Source organism: Ciconia boyciana, chromosome 6 (assembly GCF_034638445.1).
Source record: "Ciconia boyciana chromosome 6, ASM3463844v1, whole genome shotgun sequence".
Classification (NCBI taxonomy): Eukaryota; Metazoa; Chordata; class Aves; order Ciconiiformes; family Ciconiidae; genus Ciconia; species Ciconia boyciana.
The window spans coordinates 53,517,088-53,536,047 of record NC_132939.1 but is presented as its reverse complement, the minus strand read 5'-3'; the positions used below and the strand labels follow the sequence as shown (position 1 = coordinate 53,536,047).

The window sequence follows — 18,960 nt, the reverse complement described above, 5'->3', positions numbered from 1 at the left end:
CAATCAGGTAGTCCAAGAGGGGGAGAAACAACCTTCCTCTGTTGAACTTCCAGTGGGGGCCAGGAAGGTGTCATAGGCCTAAAGCGTTTGAGGGCTAGTAGGAAGAGATTAATTTGCTTTTTAAGACAGAAAGCAAGAATTTATGAAAGGCCTATCTAATTTTGGGGATCACTACTTCTTGAGAGTAGCCTAAATCTCATAGGGATCCCAAAAGAATATTTTGGAGCTACAGAGACAACTAGTATTCTCCCTGGATGTGAACACCAGTGAGAGGGTATTGTCAAACAATAACAGTTTTCTTAATTTTATCACATTAGGGAAGAAATCTTAAATCAGTTTTACAGCAGAATCAAATCCTGAGTAATAGTTGCTCTGAAATTCTTCATTATGAAATCCCAGGGCTTGCTTTGGAGATTGTATGAATGCTGTACAACACACCTGCTAATCAGCTTCCTAATAGTTAAATAAAACTGATTTAATATCTAATAAAAGCGTGACTTCTGGTGAGTGTTATGGCAAGAACTTGAGACTGATAGTGTGTATTCAACAACCTTTCTGTTAAGGAAAGTAAGGCTTTTGGAAGTCATTTCAAAAAGTGAGGAGAAATCATATGGTAGGTGGTAAGCCCTGTCCACGTAAGTACAATTATGACTGCTTGCTGGCTTAAACTATTGCAGTAGTATTTTTGAAGCTTAGCTTCTTAGGAACGAAGTCTCAAATAAAGCTGTAGCACACAGTAGTGCTTCCTTGAAAACCTCTAACCAAACTTCCTTCATGTGGGCTTGATGCAGCCAACGAGACAAGCAGCAGAGAAATGCCCGATTGTATTCTGAAGAAGTTTTGCCTCAGGCTGTATCTTTATATGGATAAGAGTGCAAAAGATTAACCTCCACTGGTAGAAATGATAAATACCTCTTTATGGGAACGTTAAATACATAGGTCTTCTAAAAAGAGGCCATGCTCAGAATTTTTGCTTAAAATTAAGGATTCCTGATTATATCTGAGCAGTCATAATGAACAATAATATGAAAGAAGACAAATTTATATAAACTGTCTTAGGGAGACAGCAAATTTTGTATGGGCTAAGGTAGTGATGACACATCCAACTGGCACTGTTGTCAAAATATTTTTTTATGAAGCAGCAAATGATTTTCAAACTTGGAATAAGATCATGAACTCTACATAAGTAGTTTCCTGATTATCATCCTATTTAAAAAAGATCTTGCCAAGAACTCTAATGCATCTTGAAAAATGTGAGAAGCTGGAATGCTAGGATTCTTGCAGAGCATTCAGTATAAAAGCTTTCAATGATAAAACACTTGTCCATGTTTATGACTCAGTTCACACAGTGTAGCTATGATTTAATACTGCAGTTTCACATTTTAATAGTGTTTAATTAAAAGCTAGAAAAGAACAAATTTTAGATGTTCTAGTCATCCCATCTATTTCCTTGTCTAGAGGCTAACATTTTGTATGTAATGCAAAAAAAGGATCTGTTTTTGATCAAACTGAGCCAGAACTGCTTTTATGAATCATATAAGATTGAAGATTTTATGCTCATAGAGGGGTAACGTGCAAGACTCATCTCCTTACCTCTGTAACCAATAGCTACTATTACCAAGCATATTTATTCACACCCCTGTTTTCTCTTGGAATGGAGGAGGCAGTCTTAAGAAATTTCAGTTGCTTTTTGGAGTTGCAAGAAGTAATGTTTGGCATTTGGAACCAGAGATAGTCCTATTCCGTAGCTGAGAGATCCAGACTAGTTCATGGATTCAAATTACACTGAGGAGATTTCAGATCAAACACATAGATTCTTTTAAATAAAACAAGCAGAGACTAGACTTTTATTCATGTATTTTTATCTTCAACTACATCTCGAATTTCTTTCAGTCACTTCTCCTTACATGTGTAAGTCTTGTACTGCTCTTTTTGATGATTATAAGCTTTGTAGGATTAAGAAAATGGAATTACATTAATAACTATCTGCATTTAACAGTGAATTTAAACTTTGACTGAACTGTATATTATGCAACAGAGTGAAGTGCTTTTCTCGCTTTGTTTCATGTTCTCTTTTTAAAAACCCTTTGAGGCAAGAAAGGATGTACAAGCAAATACTGTCTTACTAAGATCTGGAGAGTAGCAATTGATAGATTCTGTTGAGACACTGATATTAATCTATGATATGAAATCCTTGTGTCATAAGACAACAGATAACTAATTGTTTGAAATTGTTATTGTTGGCAATTGGAAAATACTCTTCTAATATTAAGACAGACAGACCTGTCTTGGTCCAGTGCTGGATTTTATTCAGAGACTTAGAACTTTTGTTTATTCAACTTATCACAGTTAATGTAAATAACACTGTCCTTATTTGTGTTCTTTTAGTCATTTCCCTATTTGTTAGTCATGTTCTTTATAGAGAAGAAAATATGTTTTGATCTTCTTTTAGAAATGGCTTGCTTAGAAATCTAACCGCTTTCACTTAAGTAGAAATGTAATTAGATAGGGATGTTGCAAGTTCTGCTAGGGTCTACTTGAGATTTAGTGTTAGGGTTTTTGTTTTTTGTTTTTTTTTTTAAATGAAATAAGTGCTACTCAGTAGGAAGATGATGAGACAGTGGCCTTGAAAATTACTGCAATATAAATACTAATTGCAGAGATTAATGTATTAGATTTTGAACCCGATACATACAACGAATACTGCAGTAAGGTACCTACTGTTTTTTAAAAAAGGTTAAAAAAAAATTTTTTTTTTTCCTTTTGGACCTTCCCTTTCTAAATTTTTGTAAACTGTTATTTTTCTTACTCTATAGGAGTCAGCAGTACTAGGTGCTGTCAATCTGTTATTACCAGAGTATTTGCACCGTGACCTGTCTTGTAGAGAATAAACTATTAATTGTGACTTTCTTCTTCCTTTTGTATTTTGGAGGTGGTCTTCCTAAATCCCTTTCTTCTGTGTACCACCTCTTCCTCAACCCTTTGGAAAAGGAAAAGGTAAACTATTTGCCATTTGCAAGGTAAAGCCATTAGTGCCTCTGAAGCAGTATAGCTGCTCTGGTAATGGCAAATTGATTATATTTTCTTGCTTGACTGAATCCTAATGGAGCTAGCTGATAGTGCTTTTTAGATTATAGTTTAGTTTAAGGAGTTTTCAAGTAAGTGTGTATCAAAATCTAAATGTAAGATTTCTCTTTGTCCTCGGTGTTAATTTTAATATTTGAAATAAATTAAGCCTAATTAATAAACTGTCTTAAACTTTATAAATGTCTGGCAACTTATAGTGCTTTTGCAAATATTTAAAATTAATTCCTTTAGGAATAATCACTATAAGTAAAATCTATACTTAATGAAGCAAAAATACTCTATGGTTCTCATTGAAATATTCTCATGTCTCTTGTCTAGTGAGTAAATGCATGTTTTAGCACTTAACTGAAATAATGCAGTTTCATGGGGCTATATATATTTAATATGGCTATATTTCAGCTAGCTGTTATAGGAAGACAAAAGACTTCTGAAATAAAACTTGATTCAACATGTAAATAATGCAGATTATATTTTCTTCTCTTTTCATGTGTTTTTAATTCTAACAGTTATTTAGCAGACTGTCTGTAAACTACTGCATCAAATACCTTATCAGTGTGTGATATTGCTGTTTGCAGCATCAGCTTCCACTTCCATATAGTGTTTTTGCATGCAATATGAGGGCTCTGATAAACTCTTGAACTATTCTAGTAAGTGGATGAGAGCTTAAGTGTCTGGGTAGTAAACATAGCTAAGCACGGTTTCAACTAAATTCTAGAAATCTAGGGCAAAACATCCTTTCAGAATTGTAGTTTGGAATGAGTAAAAATGGTGTGCGTGGTTCAGTGTAATAGGTATGCATACTCTTAGACAGTTAACTGTGTGCGTATTCAAGTTTCTGTTCTTGTTTAAAGTTTGTAGGCATCTTGGGGCTGCTTTTTAGGCAGCTGTTCTGTGTATTCGCACAGTGTCTTCTGGGGCCTCTAAAAATGAAAAAAAAAAGATTGTAACTTTGATCCTACAAAAGATGTGCAGTTTTATGTGGTCCAGTTGAAACAGATTTTAAAAAAACCAAACAACAAAAAACCTGTTGCTTTTGTTACCGTATTTTATCAGAGGATGCATTGAGGTAGAAGTACATATTCTAGATCAACCTTTTTGAGATTTACAATATTGTGGTCACGTGACTTGAGAACTAAAACTTTCAGTATCTTTCTGGAACTTCCTTGTTCCAATTTATGCAGAAATGTTTTTAATGCTAAGAATCTCAAAACGTATAAAAATCGTACAAAGTATGATGATTATATTTGTATTGTAATACTGTCCTGTCATAATTAGGTGTCAAGCTGTTTTTATTTTAAAATTTTACTCTTTAAACGCTATTCAGGTTTGTAAAATCTGAAATACATTGCCTGAAAATACTCTTCCTCTCTTTAAAGGATACCTTGATTGTGTGGTCTGAAGCTGAAAATTATGATTTGGCACTTAGCTTTCAAGAAAAAGCAGGATGTGATGAAATATGGGAAAAAATATGTCAGGTAAGTTAGATAAATACAAGATTGAGACAACCTAAATCATCGGAATGTTTGTGTTCAAAATTTTTAGACTGTTCTAAGAGGTGAATTTGAACACAGTAGATAGAAAGTAAAAACTATCGTCTTAGCCACCTCCCCCAAATTTTGCATTTTTGAGTTTCAAAACTTTCTCCTTCCTCCAGAAATTTTATATGAACTTAAACTATGTTTGGAGGGTTTTTTAGAGCATTTTCAGGTCCTTTTGCTTAACCAAACTTTTTAACTCTGTTATTGCCCAAGGAAGTTTAGTTCAAAATGAGTGCTTTAAAAGTTTCATAACAATTAATTTCATAATTAACTTTTTCCAGGTTGGCCAGAAGGGTAAAGGTTACCTGTCCAAAGCTTTATTGTAGAGAGAAAAATGTATGTGAGCTCTTAGTGAATTTTAGAATGTATTTCTCATGGATTTAACCATGTCTTATTCACATTTCTCTTTCTACATTTCTCATTCTTCTTTCTCTCATCTCATTCTTCTGTTTCAGGTAAGGGGAATATTGAATTCCTCAACAGAACTTTTTTCCATGTAAATGTGACAGTATGCTTCTGTTGACTGTCAGGGTATGAAAGGTTGATCTGATAGTTGAAGTAGGAGATAGCTCTATCCCTGTATTATCACCTCAAAGCTGTAATTCTTACAGTTTAAAGAAATAAAGCAATTTTTATATAGCATATATATATGTTAATATGGGCTAATTAACTCATTATGTTTTACCACTACGACTGGATGACTTTATAGTCACTGAATCAGTATTGTTTCTGAATAACATTTGGTCAGGTATTAACTATTGACCAATACCCAAAAGAGTGTGGTCAATATATTCACTGATTTTAGTTCAATTTGTCAGTTCTTGTTTGGGTTTTTTCTTCCATTCCAAGCATTACAACTTTTCTTAATTTCTAAGCTACATTAGGTGGGATTTCTCTAAATTTGTCTAATTCTCTCTCTATGCGCTCTCTCTTTCTGTTCTTAACAAACGTCTAGCTCTCTCCGCTCTGTCTTTTTGGAGTTTGTTCTCACTGATTTCAGAAATAAAGCAAAAGAATCTGGTTTTGTAATTGCATGTGTATAGATCATTCATTTTTTTAGGAATGAGTCTTTTCAACAGTTTATCACTTATGTAAATAAGTAGAAAAACATTTCCAGGAACCTTAGCAGTCAAAAGACCAAAAGCTGGGGACAGAAACAAAATGGGGAAAAGGGGAAATTGTGTTCTCAGGAAACACCCAGTTAAGAAGCCCAGCTTCCTCAGCCTCATGTAAAGATCTAATATTTTTGTAAGAAACCAGTGTCTTTACATCCTGTTTTGAGGCCATGCTATTGTATTTGTGTCTAGTGTACTTTAAAGATCTTAAGCTTCCTCAGTCATTAAAGCTTCTTCTAAAAGGAAAACTTTGGTACCACTTATACTGGAAGTGGTTGCTGATGTATAAGCAACGTGGGTTTTAGTACGTGGGTTTTAACAGCATTCTGGATTTTAATCTAAGTATAGGCTTGCTGTTATCCATGAAGAATTATTTCTCCCGGATTTTTTTTTTTTGCTGATTTTCAAGACTAAAAAGAACAGTACCTTCTACCATTCTACACAGCAGTGCCTTTCTGGATTTGACACATCAGGCTCCAAGCAGATACTACAATTAAGTGTCATTAAAGGTGAAACAGTCTGGTGCCCAAGCATCTGTCTCTATTTTTTTTTCACTCTATTTTTTTTTAATTCATACTTTCTGCAGTTTCCTCGTTGTATCTCTAGAGAGAGCTTTGCAGGTCCTGTGCCTTGTTTTTCTGACAGCTCCAGATTTCCACTACTGTTTCGTTAACGTTGGTTTGGGGTTTTCTGTTCTTAAGAGGGGATTCTGTGCCTCTGTTGAGTATTTAGAAAGTGCACGGTAACAGATTTTGACTTGCAGCTCCCCAGAACTGAAAAGAACAATTAAATTAACAAGCCTGGCCCCTCTCTTCTGTTTGAGGTAGCAGAAGCTTTGAAAGGCATCAAGAGCAGTTAAATAGCCTATAGATAAATGTTTAAAGCTGTCACTGCAATAGTGTAATATGGTTTGCATTTGAAAATCTGTCTGCAGAGAATAAAGGCTACAAACAAATACCTTAGTTCAGTAGTCTATTAAAAAGTTGTTGTCCGTACTTGTAATTATGAATTTCCTCTTTTATTTGAAGTACTCAGAAAATGTAGTTTTTTTCTTTATTCTTCCTTTTAATAGAAAATAAATATAATTAAATATCTAACGTAGAAATAGTTTTGTAAAGCCTTCTGTTTGAAGAAATCTTTTCATTATCTCTTATTTTCCAGACCAGCTGTACTCAAGGTCAAACTCACATTTGCACTTCTATTTAGGCCATACAAAGAAAAAGTGTGTGACATTTGAAATGGTATTTTTAAAAAAGCGTTCAAGTAGCAGTAGACATTAAACTCCACTTTTTTTGAACACATCTTATTTTGTAGGTTCAAGGCAAAGATCCTTCTGTCGATATTACTCAGGACCTTGTTGATGAATCTGAAGAAGAACGTTTTGATGATATGTCATCACCAGGTCTAGAATTGCCATCTTGTGAATTAAGTCGACTAGAAGAAATTGCAGAACTTGTGGCATCTTCACTGCCTTCACCATTACGTCGTGAAAAACTCGCACTAGCACTGGAAAATGAGGGCTATATTAAGAAGCTCTTAGAAATTTTTCATGTGTGCGAAGACTTGGAGAACATTGAAGGACTACACCACTTATACGAAATTATCAAGGGAATTTTCCTTTTGAACAGAACTGCACTTTTTGAAGTCATGTTTTCTGAGGAATGTATAATGGACGTAATTGGATGCCTAGAATATGATCCGTCTTTATCACAGTCACGGAAACACAGGGAATTTCTGACTAAAACGGCAAAATTTAAGGAGGTGATTCCTATATCTGATCCAGAGCTGAAGCAAAAAATACATCAGACATACAGAGTACAGTATATTCAAGATATGGTCCTACCCACTCCCTCAGTTTTTGAGGAAAATATGCTATCAACACTTCATTCTTTCATCTTTTTTAATAAAGTGGAAATAGTTGGTATGTTACAGGTAAGTTCCAGAATTTCACAGTCTCTTTATTTGTGCATGGGCAGAGAAAGTTGGATAATTTTTCTTGGAAAGGCTGAGGTGCTTCAGTGGAACCCTCACTTCTGTGATTCTGGAAGTCGTTTAGAAGTATGACATAAAAGGCATGGATTTGAGTACTGAGCTGTTAAATAGATGTTCTTCAGTTTCAGATTTTGGACTAGATTCTCTGTAACTGATTTAAATGGAGCAAGCATATGTAGAATCCTGAATGAGGCTATTCAGAATGAATAGTAGTGTTTGCATTTTGAAGGGTTGATTTTGTTAGGGGTTTTTTTCTGTATTTTGGGACTTTTTAGGCACTACAGTTAAGGATAATTTTTGTCACGTTACCATGACAAAAAAAAAAAATCTAATTACTTCACCTAAATTTCACAAGTATAATATCATACCAGGATATAACTGTTTCTAATTTTGAAGTAAATTAAATTAGTTGTTTGGAAAGTACAGGTTCAGAACACAACATTGCCTTAGGTGCTTGAATGTTTTCTTAGTTTGTCTTATAAGTCCCTAAATAATACTGCTTGCAGTTACCAGTTTTTCATGATGTATGTCTTACTGCAAATGTAAAGAGATTATATATGCTTTAGATATCTTACCTACATGTCTTAAGTATTCTGCACCAGCCCATGAACTTCCTGAACTGTGTAGGAATAGGTGGCACATCTCTGTAATGGAAGCCTCCTAAAGCTTTCAACTAACTCAGCAAAGTGTTACAGCGCATGTATTTTGGTTCGTGAATTATTGTTATCTTAATTCTCCTAACATCTAATAAATTAATAGCCACTGTCTTTGTAGGGGCTGTCTGATCTGGAGAAATGGACAAAGTGCTAGATGCTACTGATTAACTTAATCATATTTATTTTCAGTTGAATCTCAGAATGCACTCTGTTTAATTCCGTGGAAAATACAGCAAAGGAGGGTGAAAATTCCATTTGCAAGCTCATATGGCAAATCATTGTCAAAACTAGGCCTTCCAACTTTTCATCCACCACACTCAGTTGATCAGAATACTGATATTATTTAATCCACTCTCTTGGAGCTCTAATCTGTCATGTCTACACATGGAGTATTTGATAAGCAGCTAGATGTGCAAGATGTCACCCAGGCCTGGCAGCTGAGGCATGTGCCTCACTTATTGGAGACAGACCGTTGCTTATTGGAGCAGCCTGGTGGAATACCTGGGGCATCTTCAGTAGTACTAGACCCCACCTTATGCCCAACTGAACCAAACTCTTTGTGTCTGTATGTGTGTCCTTGATAAACAAAGTCATAAATGTGTATCTGAAACAGTCAGAGCTTAATAATTTTGGAGTGGCCAGTTTGAGAAAGTTTACAAGCTTGACTTTGAGAGAGTGCTGAAAAAGGTTCAGTTAAGGTGTCTCAACTTGAGTATCCAGTATGACTAGTGTTTCTAAAATATCTTGACCTCTTTGCAAGGATTGCTAAAAGCAGAGTCCTGAGGATGATACATTTGGGTTTGAGAAGGAGGAGGGGAAGAATTATTCAGGAGTCTTGGTGTCAGTGGCTGATTCTGAGAGGGATCTTGAACTTTGAAAAGGAAACTGGGCACGGAGAAAGGGGACCTGATCCTGCAAAATCATTAAGGGTGTGTTTGCCAGAAATCCCGAGGTAACTTAATCGAGGACTAGTGGCTGATTAGTTTCCTTTTTTCTGTCTCTTACAACCTGTGTTAGGTTAATAGATGTAGGGTAAGCTTGGGTTAGAATATCAAGGTTTAGTGTGGTTGCGAAACTTGTTAATTGCCATTTACAGTTGAAATAGAGGCTCAGATCTGATTTTGATTTGTTGTGTGACCACAGATTTCTGAACCTTATCTTCACTTCTGTTGCTGTTGTCTGTGGTTGAGAATACAGTATACTCCGTGTGCGGTGGAGCCAGAAGAATTAGCATTGCATAACTTTGAAAGTTTGATAAATATTTCAAATTGTTCAAGTGCTTTCTACAGCTTTGAGGAGCCAAGTGTGGTAGCACACAAGGAAGAAAATATATCCTGTGCTATACTGCATTTCCTAGTCCTTTCGCAGTACAGCTCTATAGCATTGAGGGGGAGCTCCCTGAGTTTATAAATAAGAATGCTGGGAATTATTTGACATTGATGATCAATTCTTGGTTTTGAGGGAATTAAAAGAGTCTATCATAAATTATATGCCCGTTGCATTTCTAAGAGATTAAAAGGCTTCACTGATTGATTTTTTTTTTTTTCAAGTTCTCACAGTGTAGCTCTAAGCCAAGGTTTAAACCTACTTACCTGGCATTTATTTATTCATTTATTTATAGAGCAATATGTCAGATTGCACTTTCTGTAATCTCTACCCCCTAAAGTTTCATTATCCCCTTCCCTTTCTCCACCCCCCCATTCCCACAGTCCATGTATAAAATGTATGATACTGTTCCTTCTCATTTCTTTAAGCAGAATAAATAATGTTCTGAGAACAAAATTAAAAGACTGCTTTTGTTGATTTCACTTCTATAACTAATTTTAAGCTCTTGAGGTCTTTCTTCCATTAGTGTATGGTTTAACATGCATTTATGTAGCTGGTTGTATCACAGTAGTGGGGGGGGTGGGGTGTTATTTCATGGAAGATAAAGTTGTCTGTAATTGAGTTCCTGGCATGCATTATTTCAGAACTTAAGAGATCCTGGTGCTCACTAACCTTATGTGTGTACTTAAGAAGCTGTTTCTTTTATAAGTCATTATTAATTGACGAGTTTCTGGGATGCTTCATGGTAGTTTATTGGGAGCCACGGATGAGTCTCAAGTTCTTAGTTGATGTGTAACACAGGTTGTTATGCTTCTGCTGTTGACTTTAGGTTGTGTCTCTCCTGGACCATTGAGGGTGTGACAAAAGATCTATCTTTTTAGGAAATTTCTTTCTCAGACTAAAAGTAAACTCTCTGAGCAGCTGGTATCCTGTGACATACTGCAACTATTGCGTGTACAACTGAGTTGTTTTATATTCTGTTCTTTTCTCTCTCACTGACTGTGAAGGAAAGGAGAAAAAAAAACCTGTTACCTCCACCATGAAAAAAAGATGAGGTCTAAAGAGCCCTTTTTGTGTCAGGCTGTATATTAACTAAAGTGGCACTTTGCAATACCCTCATCTCATATTAGCTCAGCCATACCTTAGCTACAGAAGACTAACTAGAAATTTGTACAAGACTCTGTGCAGATTGTGCCTTATGCTTTTTGACAGGCCAGGTGACTTTATGCAAAATTACCACTGTGTCTTATTTAAGGTATTTGGTGGCAAGATAGGACATCTAAGGTCATTAAAGGTCACTGATATTTAAGGTCAGTTTTTCAATTATAACTAGTGAATTCTGTAAATAAGAATATGCTGATTCTTAGGAATTCTGGCTTTATTAGGAGAGATTTTGGACATCTTCAAAAAAAAAAAAAAAATCTGTAGTCATAGAAGATAGCTGCTTCCATGAGTTTGCTTTCTTTAGTAGGTAAATAATTTCTGCCCGTTCTGTGGTAAAACCAAAAATAGAGAATGGATCACCTTTGGCACTTAGGGTTATGAACTGTATTCCTCCCTCCTTCTTCATTCAGGTTAGCTTTCCCATAATCTTTATAAAAATGCTTACACTGATGGGCTTTTCTGAGAAATGGAGGTTAGTTTATTTGTGATTTAATTGTCTAAGATCTGTCATTTTTAAGTAACCACATCAAGACCTCATTAAACTAGATACTGTTGGTCATGATGGATAGTAAACCCACGATACCAGTATTTCCAGTCTACAGAATTAACTGCTGTGGAAACTTACTCAATTACAGGTTTTATGATTCACCATATGTAAGATACGAAAGAGGTATATAATATTTTTTTCCAATTTCAGCCCCTCCTAATATGCTCTTACTGCTTGGGCTCCAGCCTGTTCTAGTCTTGAGATGTCATAGCCACCAAGAAACCTTGCTGAAACATGGAGTTCGCCAAGTTTTGAGAGTGGGGGTGGGACAGGTAAGTGGTGTTTCTTACTTTATATGACGCTCTTTTGCAATTTTAAAAATATATACTAATGTTCACACTGGAGGCCACCAGTTCTTTCCCTTTGTATTATTAACTAGTTCTTAAAAACCAAAAACTTGCAAAACTGCGCCATAGAGTGAGCAAACACTGTTTCCTCCCATTCTCTTCTCCCTTTCTCATTGGCGTGTTCTTTTTGCCAGCAAGATCCTGTGGTGTTTTTATATTCCAGAATACAGAATATTGTTAGGATGACTTTTGAGTATGTGCATTTAGACTTCAGAGTCTTTTATTTTCAGGAAAGTGGAGAGTGGATGGGGAAAGTTGGATATATGTTAAAATAATTTATGTGCCTAGTAGAGCAGTGATCACGTGGTATTACTGTACTGGTAAATCAGCTTTTTTAAATACAGAAATCATATTACTGATAGTCCCTATCCCCCTTTTCAGTAACTAAAAAATTGTAGGCATTTAGCTACATCTGTGTATTTTACTGGATTTATGTATAGCCATAGGCTGTTTTTAATTTTGAAAGTGGTTTTGCAGGTAGTTACATATTCTTAACAGAACCCTGTGGATGTAAATGTAATTATCTGTAGTTGTTTTAGAGGAAGAATTGTGTCAGTGCATGTTGGTAGTTTTGCTCAAATGTATTAGAATTGGAACGTCTCCTGCTGGTCTGCTGTTTTGCAGTAGTTGGCTCAGGAATAACTGTGGAGATTTACTTTCAGCAAAATTTACTTTGCAATAAAGTGTAAAAGGATGCCGCTTTCTAGGGGAAATGACTTGGTGAAAGAAGTTTGCAAGTGGTGCATGCTAATGATTTCTGAGATTAACTTTTTCATTGTAGAAAATGATTTTCAGTGTGTACAGAAACTCCAAATGTGATCAGGTGGATCCCACTACTGTTTCAGCATGTTGTCTCAAGTGGAAATAGCTTATTAATAGCGAATGAAGGCATGTGTGGGAAGGCACTCTGAGATAGAGATTGAAACATTTTAAACTATGAAATCTTCTGGTGTGGTAGCAGGAAGGAATGTATGTTTGAAGCTGTAATTCTCTGTTTGCTGGTAACATTTTATGAAACTTTCACTTTCTCAGCTGAAATATTATTTCTGCCTAAAATGAATATGGAGGTGGAAAATAGGATGGAAAGTATACTCTTTTTCTAGCTTAGGTGTCATTGAGTTTCTTGGATTTTTTTTTGAGAAAGGGATGTTTTTCATCATTTATCTGTAATCACAGACATGAAATATCTGATAACTGAAAGTTAATTACACTTGAGAGGCCTGCTTTTGAAGAATGCTTTTTTAAGTGCCTTTTGGGAGGAGGAGGGCTGCTTTGAAAATTGAATCACAAATGTAAATAGTGTCTTTTCTGTGGTCCTACTTTGTCTGTGGGTTTTCTTGTTTTTAAAGTCATAAATGTTTGAGTGAGTAGATGGCCTGACTTAATTTTGTTTTCATGAACTTTGAAAGGTATTAATCTTAGGAGCATCTACTTAGATCTTGCAAAAGCATAAATGAATATATTTAGTGTTTGGTATATGCATAGTTTATATATTGCGCATTTAATAATTTCTGTGCATGGAGAAAATAGCTAGATTCTACAATTACCCCATAAACTATCGTTTGCAGTTTTGTTTTCTTGGAAAACAGTTGTGATCTTCACAGCTTCTAAGATACATCCAAATGGGTTTTGATAGTTATCTGTATGAAGAGGCCAGATATGGCAAAGAATTATGCATTTGCATGGTGTTCACTTCACAGACACATTTTTGGGGATTTTTGCAAGTTAGAAAAAAAACAGGAAACATTTAAGCTTGTGTAATTCTAGCATTCGGTGTTGGTGCTTTGTGACTTCTAAAATATATGAACTCTGCTCTCAGACTGTGCATTTCCATGGATTCTGGTAGTATTGTTCAGGAATGTATCTTTAGATATGCTGCCTTTGTGAGTGATTTTACAGCTTGAGAGAGAGAATCTTGTATTTAGAACATTCATTGCAATCACAATTTTTCTATAAATGTGAGAGTGTTGGGGTTTTTCCTATCAATAACAGCCTGTCTACCGTTCTTTAAGCATCTGGAATGAGACAGCCTAAATGCATTTCAGGGCTAAGACATAACTGCGAAGTTAGTAATAAGTTGTTTTTATTTTCTTGGAATAACTGCCATTTGCTGCATATTATCCATGTAAGGGTAGGATGTTTCGAATCACTCAGATCCATCTTAATTCGTCTGATTTTAAATAGATCATGGTTGTTTTGAGGCCTAGAGATGTCAGATAATCCTATTAGTTTAAAAATACAATGTATTTAATGGAGTTTGGGAGAAGAGATGGTGTAGGAAATGCTTCAATATTACATTTAATACAGAATTATAAAATACTGTATTATGGTATATATGTGGAGGGTTCAAAATGGTTACATACTGAACTTCCACAAATTCTTCCTGAAACATTGTCAGCATTGAAGTCTTCTCAATGTTAGGATGTCCCCTCTACAAGTCCCAAATGTTTGCAAGCCCAGTAGCAGGGTGAGCGGGTTGGTCTCTGCTGTGGATGGCCACATCCTGAACTGGGCGGGGGTGTGGCAGGATCTGGTCAGAGAGCTGAGCTGGGGTCCTGCCCAGCCAGGTCCTGCCTGCCGTGCTCTGCCTGGTAGTGCTGGACGTGCAGCTTCCCTGGCCACCTCTGTCTCTGGGGCTCTGCAGTCGGTCATAAATGAGACCCACATATCACCAGCAGCACAGGGTCTCCTCCTCTCCTTCCACATTTTGACTTAAAAAATAGTTTGATGCTTTGGGTGATATTGTGTACCTTTTTTATGAAGAAGCACACTAATCATGGCTCTGACATGTAAATGCTGAAATTTCCATTATTTTTTCCCAGCAATCATTCTGAGATATTTTTGTGGTATTGACTTGCACCTACTATCAGGTATTATGAAGGAGGTGAGTTCACAGTAAGAATGGAAATAGGGGTTACACTTTCCAGTTGGGGATAAGCATGCATCTTCTCAAAAGTTTTGATAGATGAGGTGAGTTTTACATCTTGATCAAAATAGCAAAAAGAGAAATGAAAGCAAACTACTTAGCCTTTTCTTAAATGCACTGCTAATCATGGAGAATAACTTGCATGTTCTTCAAAAGAACTGGTGTTTATGGTTTTGGGGGTTTTGGAGTGCCTTTTTTTTTTTCTTTATTTCAGTCAACAAGTATGTCACTATCTCTACTGTGGGTTAGTTTTTGTTACCTGTAATGTCTAGCGAGTTAAATATTAGAACAGAAAACTTACCAAGCCGTATAACAGCTGGATAACAGGTAGACAAACATCCTTGTATTCTTTCATAACAGCCTGAGTTATGTTTCTTGAAATCAAAGACCTTAATAGTTGTTTTGAACATGTTTGACTGTTGAAATCTGAAAGTCAAACTTTACATTTCCAGTGCTTGATCCTCCACAGTGAATTTCAGTAAACTTCAAATGAGGCCTCTCCTATCTCTTTTTGTTTTGATTTTGAAACAGTCACAGAAATAGCCCCTAAAATTGTGTCTGGAAATCATTATTTGTTTGTTTAACCTGACTGTTGGGTCAGGTTAGAAGCACAGCACAGCATCAAACAATAGTAAATGTGGCATATCCTAAATACAGGGTTTACCTTATAGTGTGGTGAAATGCCTTGTAGAGTAGTAGCTCATGCCAACCTATTTTGGGTTTATCTGTGTTGTGCGGTGCCATGTAGAGATCCTGGACTGGGTTGTGACAGCGTTATAGCTGCATTAGCGTGGTGTGCTATTGGAACTGAGGTACTCATTTTCTCAGCAAGGCTGCAAGGTGAGCCTGGATGAGGTACCTAGATAATTTGCAATATAAGAAAGTTTATGTGCATGTACGTGAAGTACTTTCATGGTTCTGCTTTATGCTGTGTAAACATAAGCAAGGCAACTTGGCTTTCTAACACTGTGGTTTTGGGATTGCATGTGGTGTTACTGACTTCACAAGAAAACACTCTGACAGCTTTTTGAAAAAATCTATTCATATCTGATGTACAGGTATCTTTTTCAAGCAAGTGCTGTCTTACTACTGTATAACATTGGGGAAAGGATGGGGGAAGATTTATTTCCATTTTAATCTTCTAGTTGTTAGAACTGTAAAGGTTATGGGAAGCTAAGTATTGCTGCTGCTTTCAGTCTAAATACATGCTTGTAATGTATTGGCTGCCGTTTGTAGTTTTGCCTAAGGTACAGCTGCATGAAAAATCATGGAATGGTTTTTGATTGCTGCCAGCCAGAATGCCTAATAAATGCTGTACGTAACAGGAACAGTTAATTTTGATTTGGTTTCTGGAATTCACCCTTTTCACAGCATTGGGGGGAAAGAATCTCACCTCGTTTCCGCTGTTACGCAGCTCTCCCTTTGTTGTGTCCTTGCTTTATTTCTGCTGCAAAGATCTCATAACATTCCAAAGATATATGTGTGTGTAGGGCTGAGTGGGAGATCACGTTTATCAAAATATGTAAACAGTTGAAGCAAGGGTATTGTAGTGTGTTTTAGGGGGGCAGGCATGTGACAAGGGGGAAGGAAGTTAGAGAAGAAGTCATAGCCAAAATGAGGAGGGTGGCAGTAGAAAATAGAAAAAGGACAGCCAAAAGGCAATACAAGATACATTGTAACTGAGAATGAAGTGTTGGGGGGTGGGGTGGTGTTGAACATGATAAAAGCTCACATCCTGGTTTTGGCTGGGATAGAGTTAATTTTCTTCCCAGTAGCTGGTATAGAGCTGTGTTTTGGATTTAGGATGAGAATAATCTGATAACACACTGATGTTTTAGTTGTTGCTAAGCAGTGCTTAACACTAGTCAAGGACTTTTCAGCTTCCCATGCTCTGCCAGGTGCACAAGAAGCTGGGATGGGGCACAGCCAGGACAGCTGACCCCAACTGGCCAAAGGGCTATTCCATACCATATGGCGTCATGCTCAGTATATAAACTCCGGGGGGGGGTTGGCCCGGGAGCAGCGATTGCTGCTCAGGGACGGGTTGGGTGTCACTTGGCGGGTGGTGAGCAGTTGCATTGTGCATCAGTTGTTTTGTACATTCTAGTATTATTATTATTAATTATTTTCTCTTTCTCTGCTGTCTTATTAAACTGTCTTTATCTCAACCCATGGGTTTTACTTTTTTTCCAAATTCTCTCCCCCCTCCCACCAGGGAGGGGGGAGAGGGTGAGCAGGTGGCTGTGTGGTGCTTAGTTGGTGACTGGGTTTAAACCATGACAGCTCAAAAACAAGATTCGTATTAATTTGTTTGAAAATTGAATTAGACAGTTGATACTGGTAATGATTAACTACAGTACACAAGCATATGTTCTCTTAATTGCAGGAGGCATAGTTTAGAAGAAATTTATATTATATTTGGATGCCTTTTGATATTGTCAAATAAACAAATGGTATTGTTTTGCCTTTGTAGGAGGACGAAAAATTTCTGACAGACTTGTTTGCACAACTAACAGATGAAGCCACAGATGAGGAGAAAAGACAGGAATTGGTAAGAAATCTGTAAAATCTACTTGAAAGGGACAGTTAATACAAAGTGATATGTGCATCTTTTTTTTAATTACTAACTAGTATATTATTCCTGTTTTTCAGGTAAATTTTCTGAAAGAGTTTTGTGCATTCTCTCAAACACTGCAACCTCAAAACAGAGATGCATTTTTCAAAACCTTGTCAAATATGGGCATACTGCCAGCACTAGAAGTTATATTGGTAAGTCATCTGAATTTTATGTGTGATAACAATTTTGTTTATCTCCAGAGAGGTTTTTTAAAAAGTAAGTATGCTAAACTTCAGTCACATGGTTTTCTGAAGTGTTTGCTTCATTTGTCTTGTCTTAGCTTGAGATTCAGAATACTTAAAATATTTTTCTAAAACTTTAAAAGCAGTTACAATATGATGTTGTTAAGTGCCTTGGAATTCTTGTATTTTTGTTTTCTTATTTGCTTTCCTATCTTTACATGCTTCTTGGTGTACAATTAAGTAAGAAAATAGGGAAATAGACCAAAGGGCAGGGAAGGCATAAAATTTATTTTGCTCAACAGTTATCAGATGTACAAAGCAGAGGTTAGAGTCAATTCAGTTTTAGAATACAGTTTTAGTAATAGTTAGGTATGACTCGTAAGTAGGAGTTAAAAGCTGTATGCTTTCTGTTTTTCATTCCATTTCAGCCTTTTCTTTTAAGGAAAGATAAATTTTTTTTTTATTTGACTTTTCCAGGGTATGGATGATGCACAAGTACGAAGTGCAGCCACTGATATATTCTCATATTTGGTTGAATATAACCCATCCATGGTACGAGAGTTTGTTATGCAGGAAGCGCAGCAGAATGATGATGTAAGTAGAGGGTCCCCATAGATGTGTGTATTGTTTTTTGAAATTACTGTTTTATATTTATAACTCTATTAATGACATGAGCCCTAGTTCTGAAGAAGCATGGAATATAGTCATGATGGTTACAGGATACTGAACTACCATGTTTTTGAAAGTTCTGTTAGTCAGGTGAGATGAGTGTTCACTTGTTTACATATTCTTGTTCCATTGTGTGTAAAGTAAAACAGGTTACCATAAACCACTGTTTTGGTTAACATCAGCTGTCATACAAGCAAAACAAAATGGTTTTGAATGACACCCCCCTTCAAATGCAAAATACAAATTTCGGTCTTGATCTTAGCATGTACATGTGGTTTTAATTTACTTGTAAGAAACCTGTGTTTGGTTTACTATCACACACATTGAAAGTGGAATTATTATTAAGAACCCCTTCTGACAGAGGTTTACATTTCCCAGAGATCCTCTGTAGCTGATTAATAAATATAGAATGCTAGCACACAACTAGTAGTAAGAAAGGTATTTCAAAGTGGTATTCAGTGGAGAAACCCATCGCCCTACCTTTTTCATAGAGGAGATACTTAATGTTTTTTCTTGTATCTGCTAAAAACATGCCAGAGAACAGGAAGCTGCTGCTGCTGCTACTTCTGTACTGGAAGAAGGGGGCAGCTGGGACAGGGAATATCACTGGTGGTTCCAGCCACTTGCATCTGATGGCTGTCCTCCTTTATGGGGGACAGTGGTAAGCAAGCAACTTTAGTGTAGGGATTCCTAAATGTAAACATTATTTGCTACTTGTGTGTGTTCTTGTTTTCTGCAAATACATGTTGGGGTTATTTTTAGGTGAAAATAATCTCATCAAATTCAATAGCATT

At 36.2% G+C, this 18,960-nt stretch overlaps 1 protein-coding gene across 1 annotated transcript in view; it reads left to right on the top strand.

Moving 5' to 3' along the window:
• PPP4R3A (protein phosphatase 4 regulatory subunit 3A) overlaps positions 1-18,960 on the top strand; it is a 46,024-nt gene that overhangs the window by 14,594 nt on the left and 12,470 nt on the right. The window contains exons 3-7 of the mRNA XM_072863992.1: positions 4,464-4,562; positions 7,055-7,672; positions 17,172-17,249; positions 17,351-17,467; positions 17,975-18,091. Coding sequence (XP_072720093.1) covers positions 4,464-4,562; positions 7,055-7,672; positions 17,172-17,249; positions 17,351-17,467; positions 17,975-18,091 — 1,029 coding nt within the window. The remainder of the gene's footprint in view (positions 1-4,463; positions 4,563-7,054; positions 7,673-17,171; positions 17,250-17,350; positions 17,468-17,974; positions 18,092-18,960) is intronic.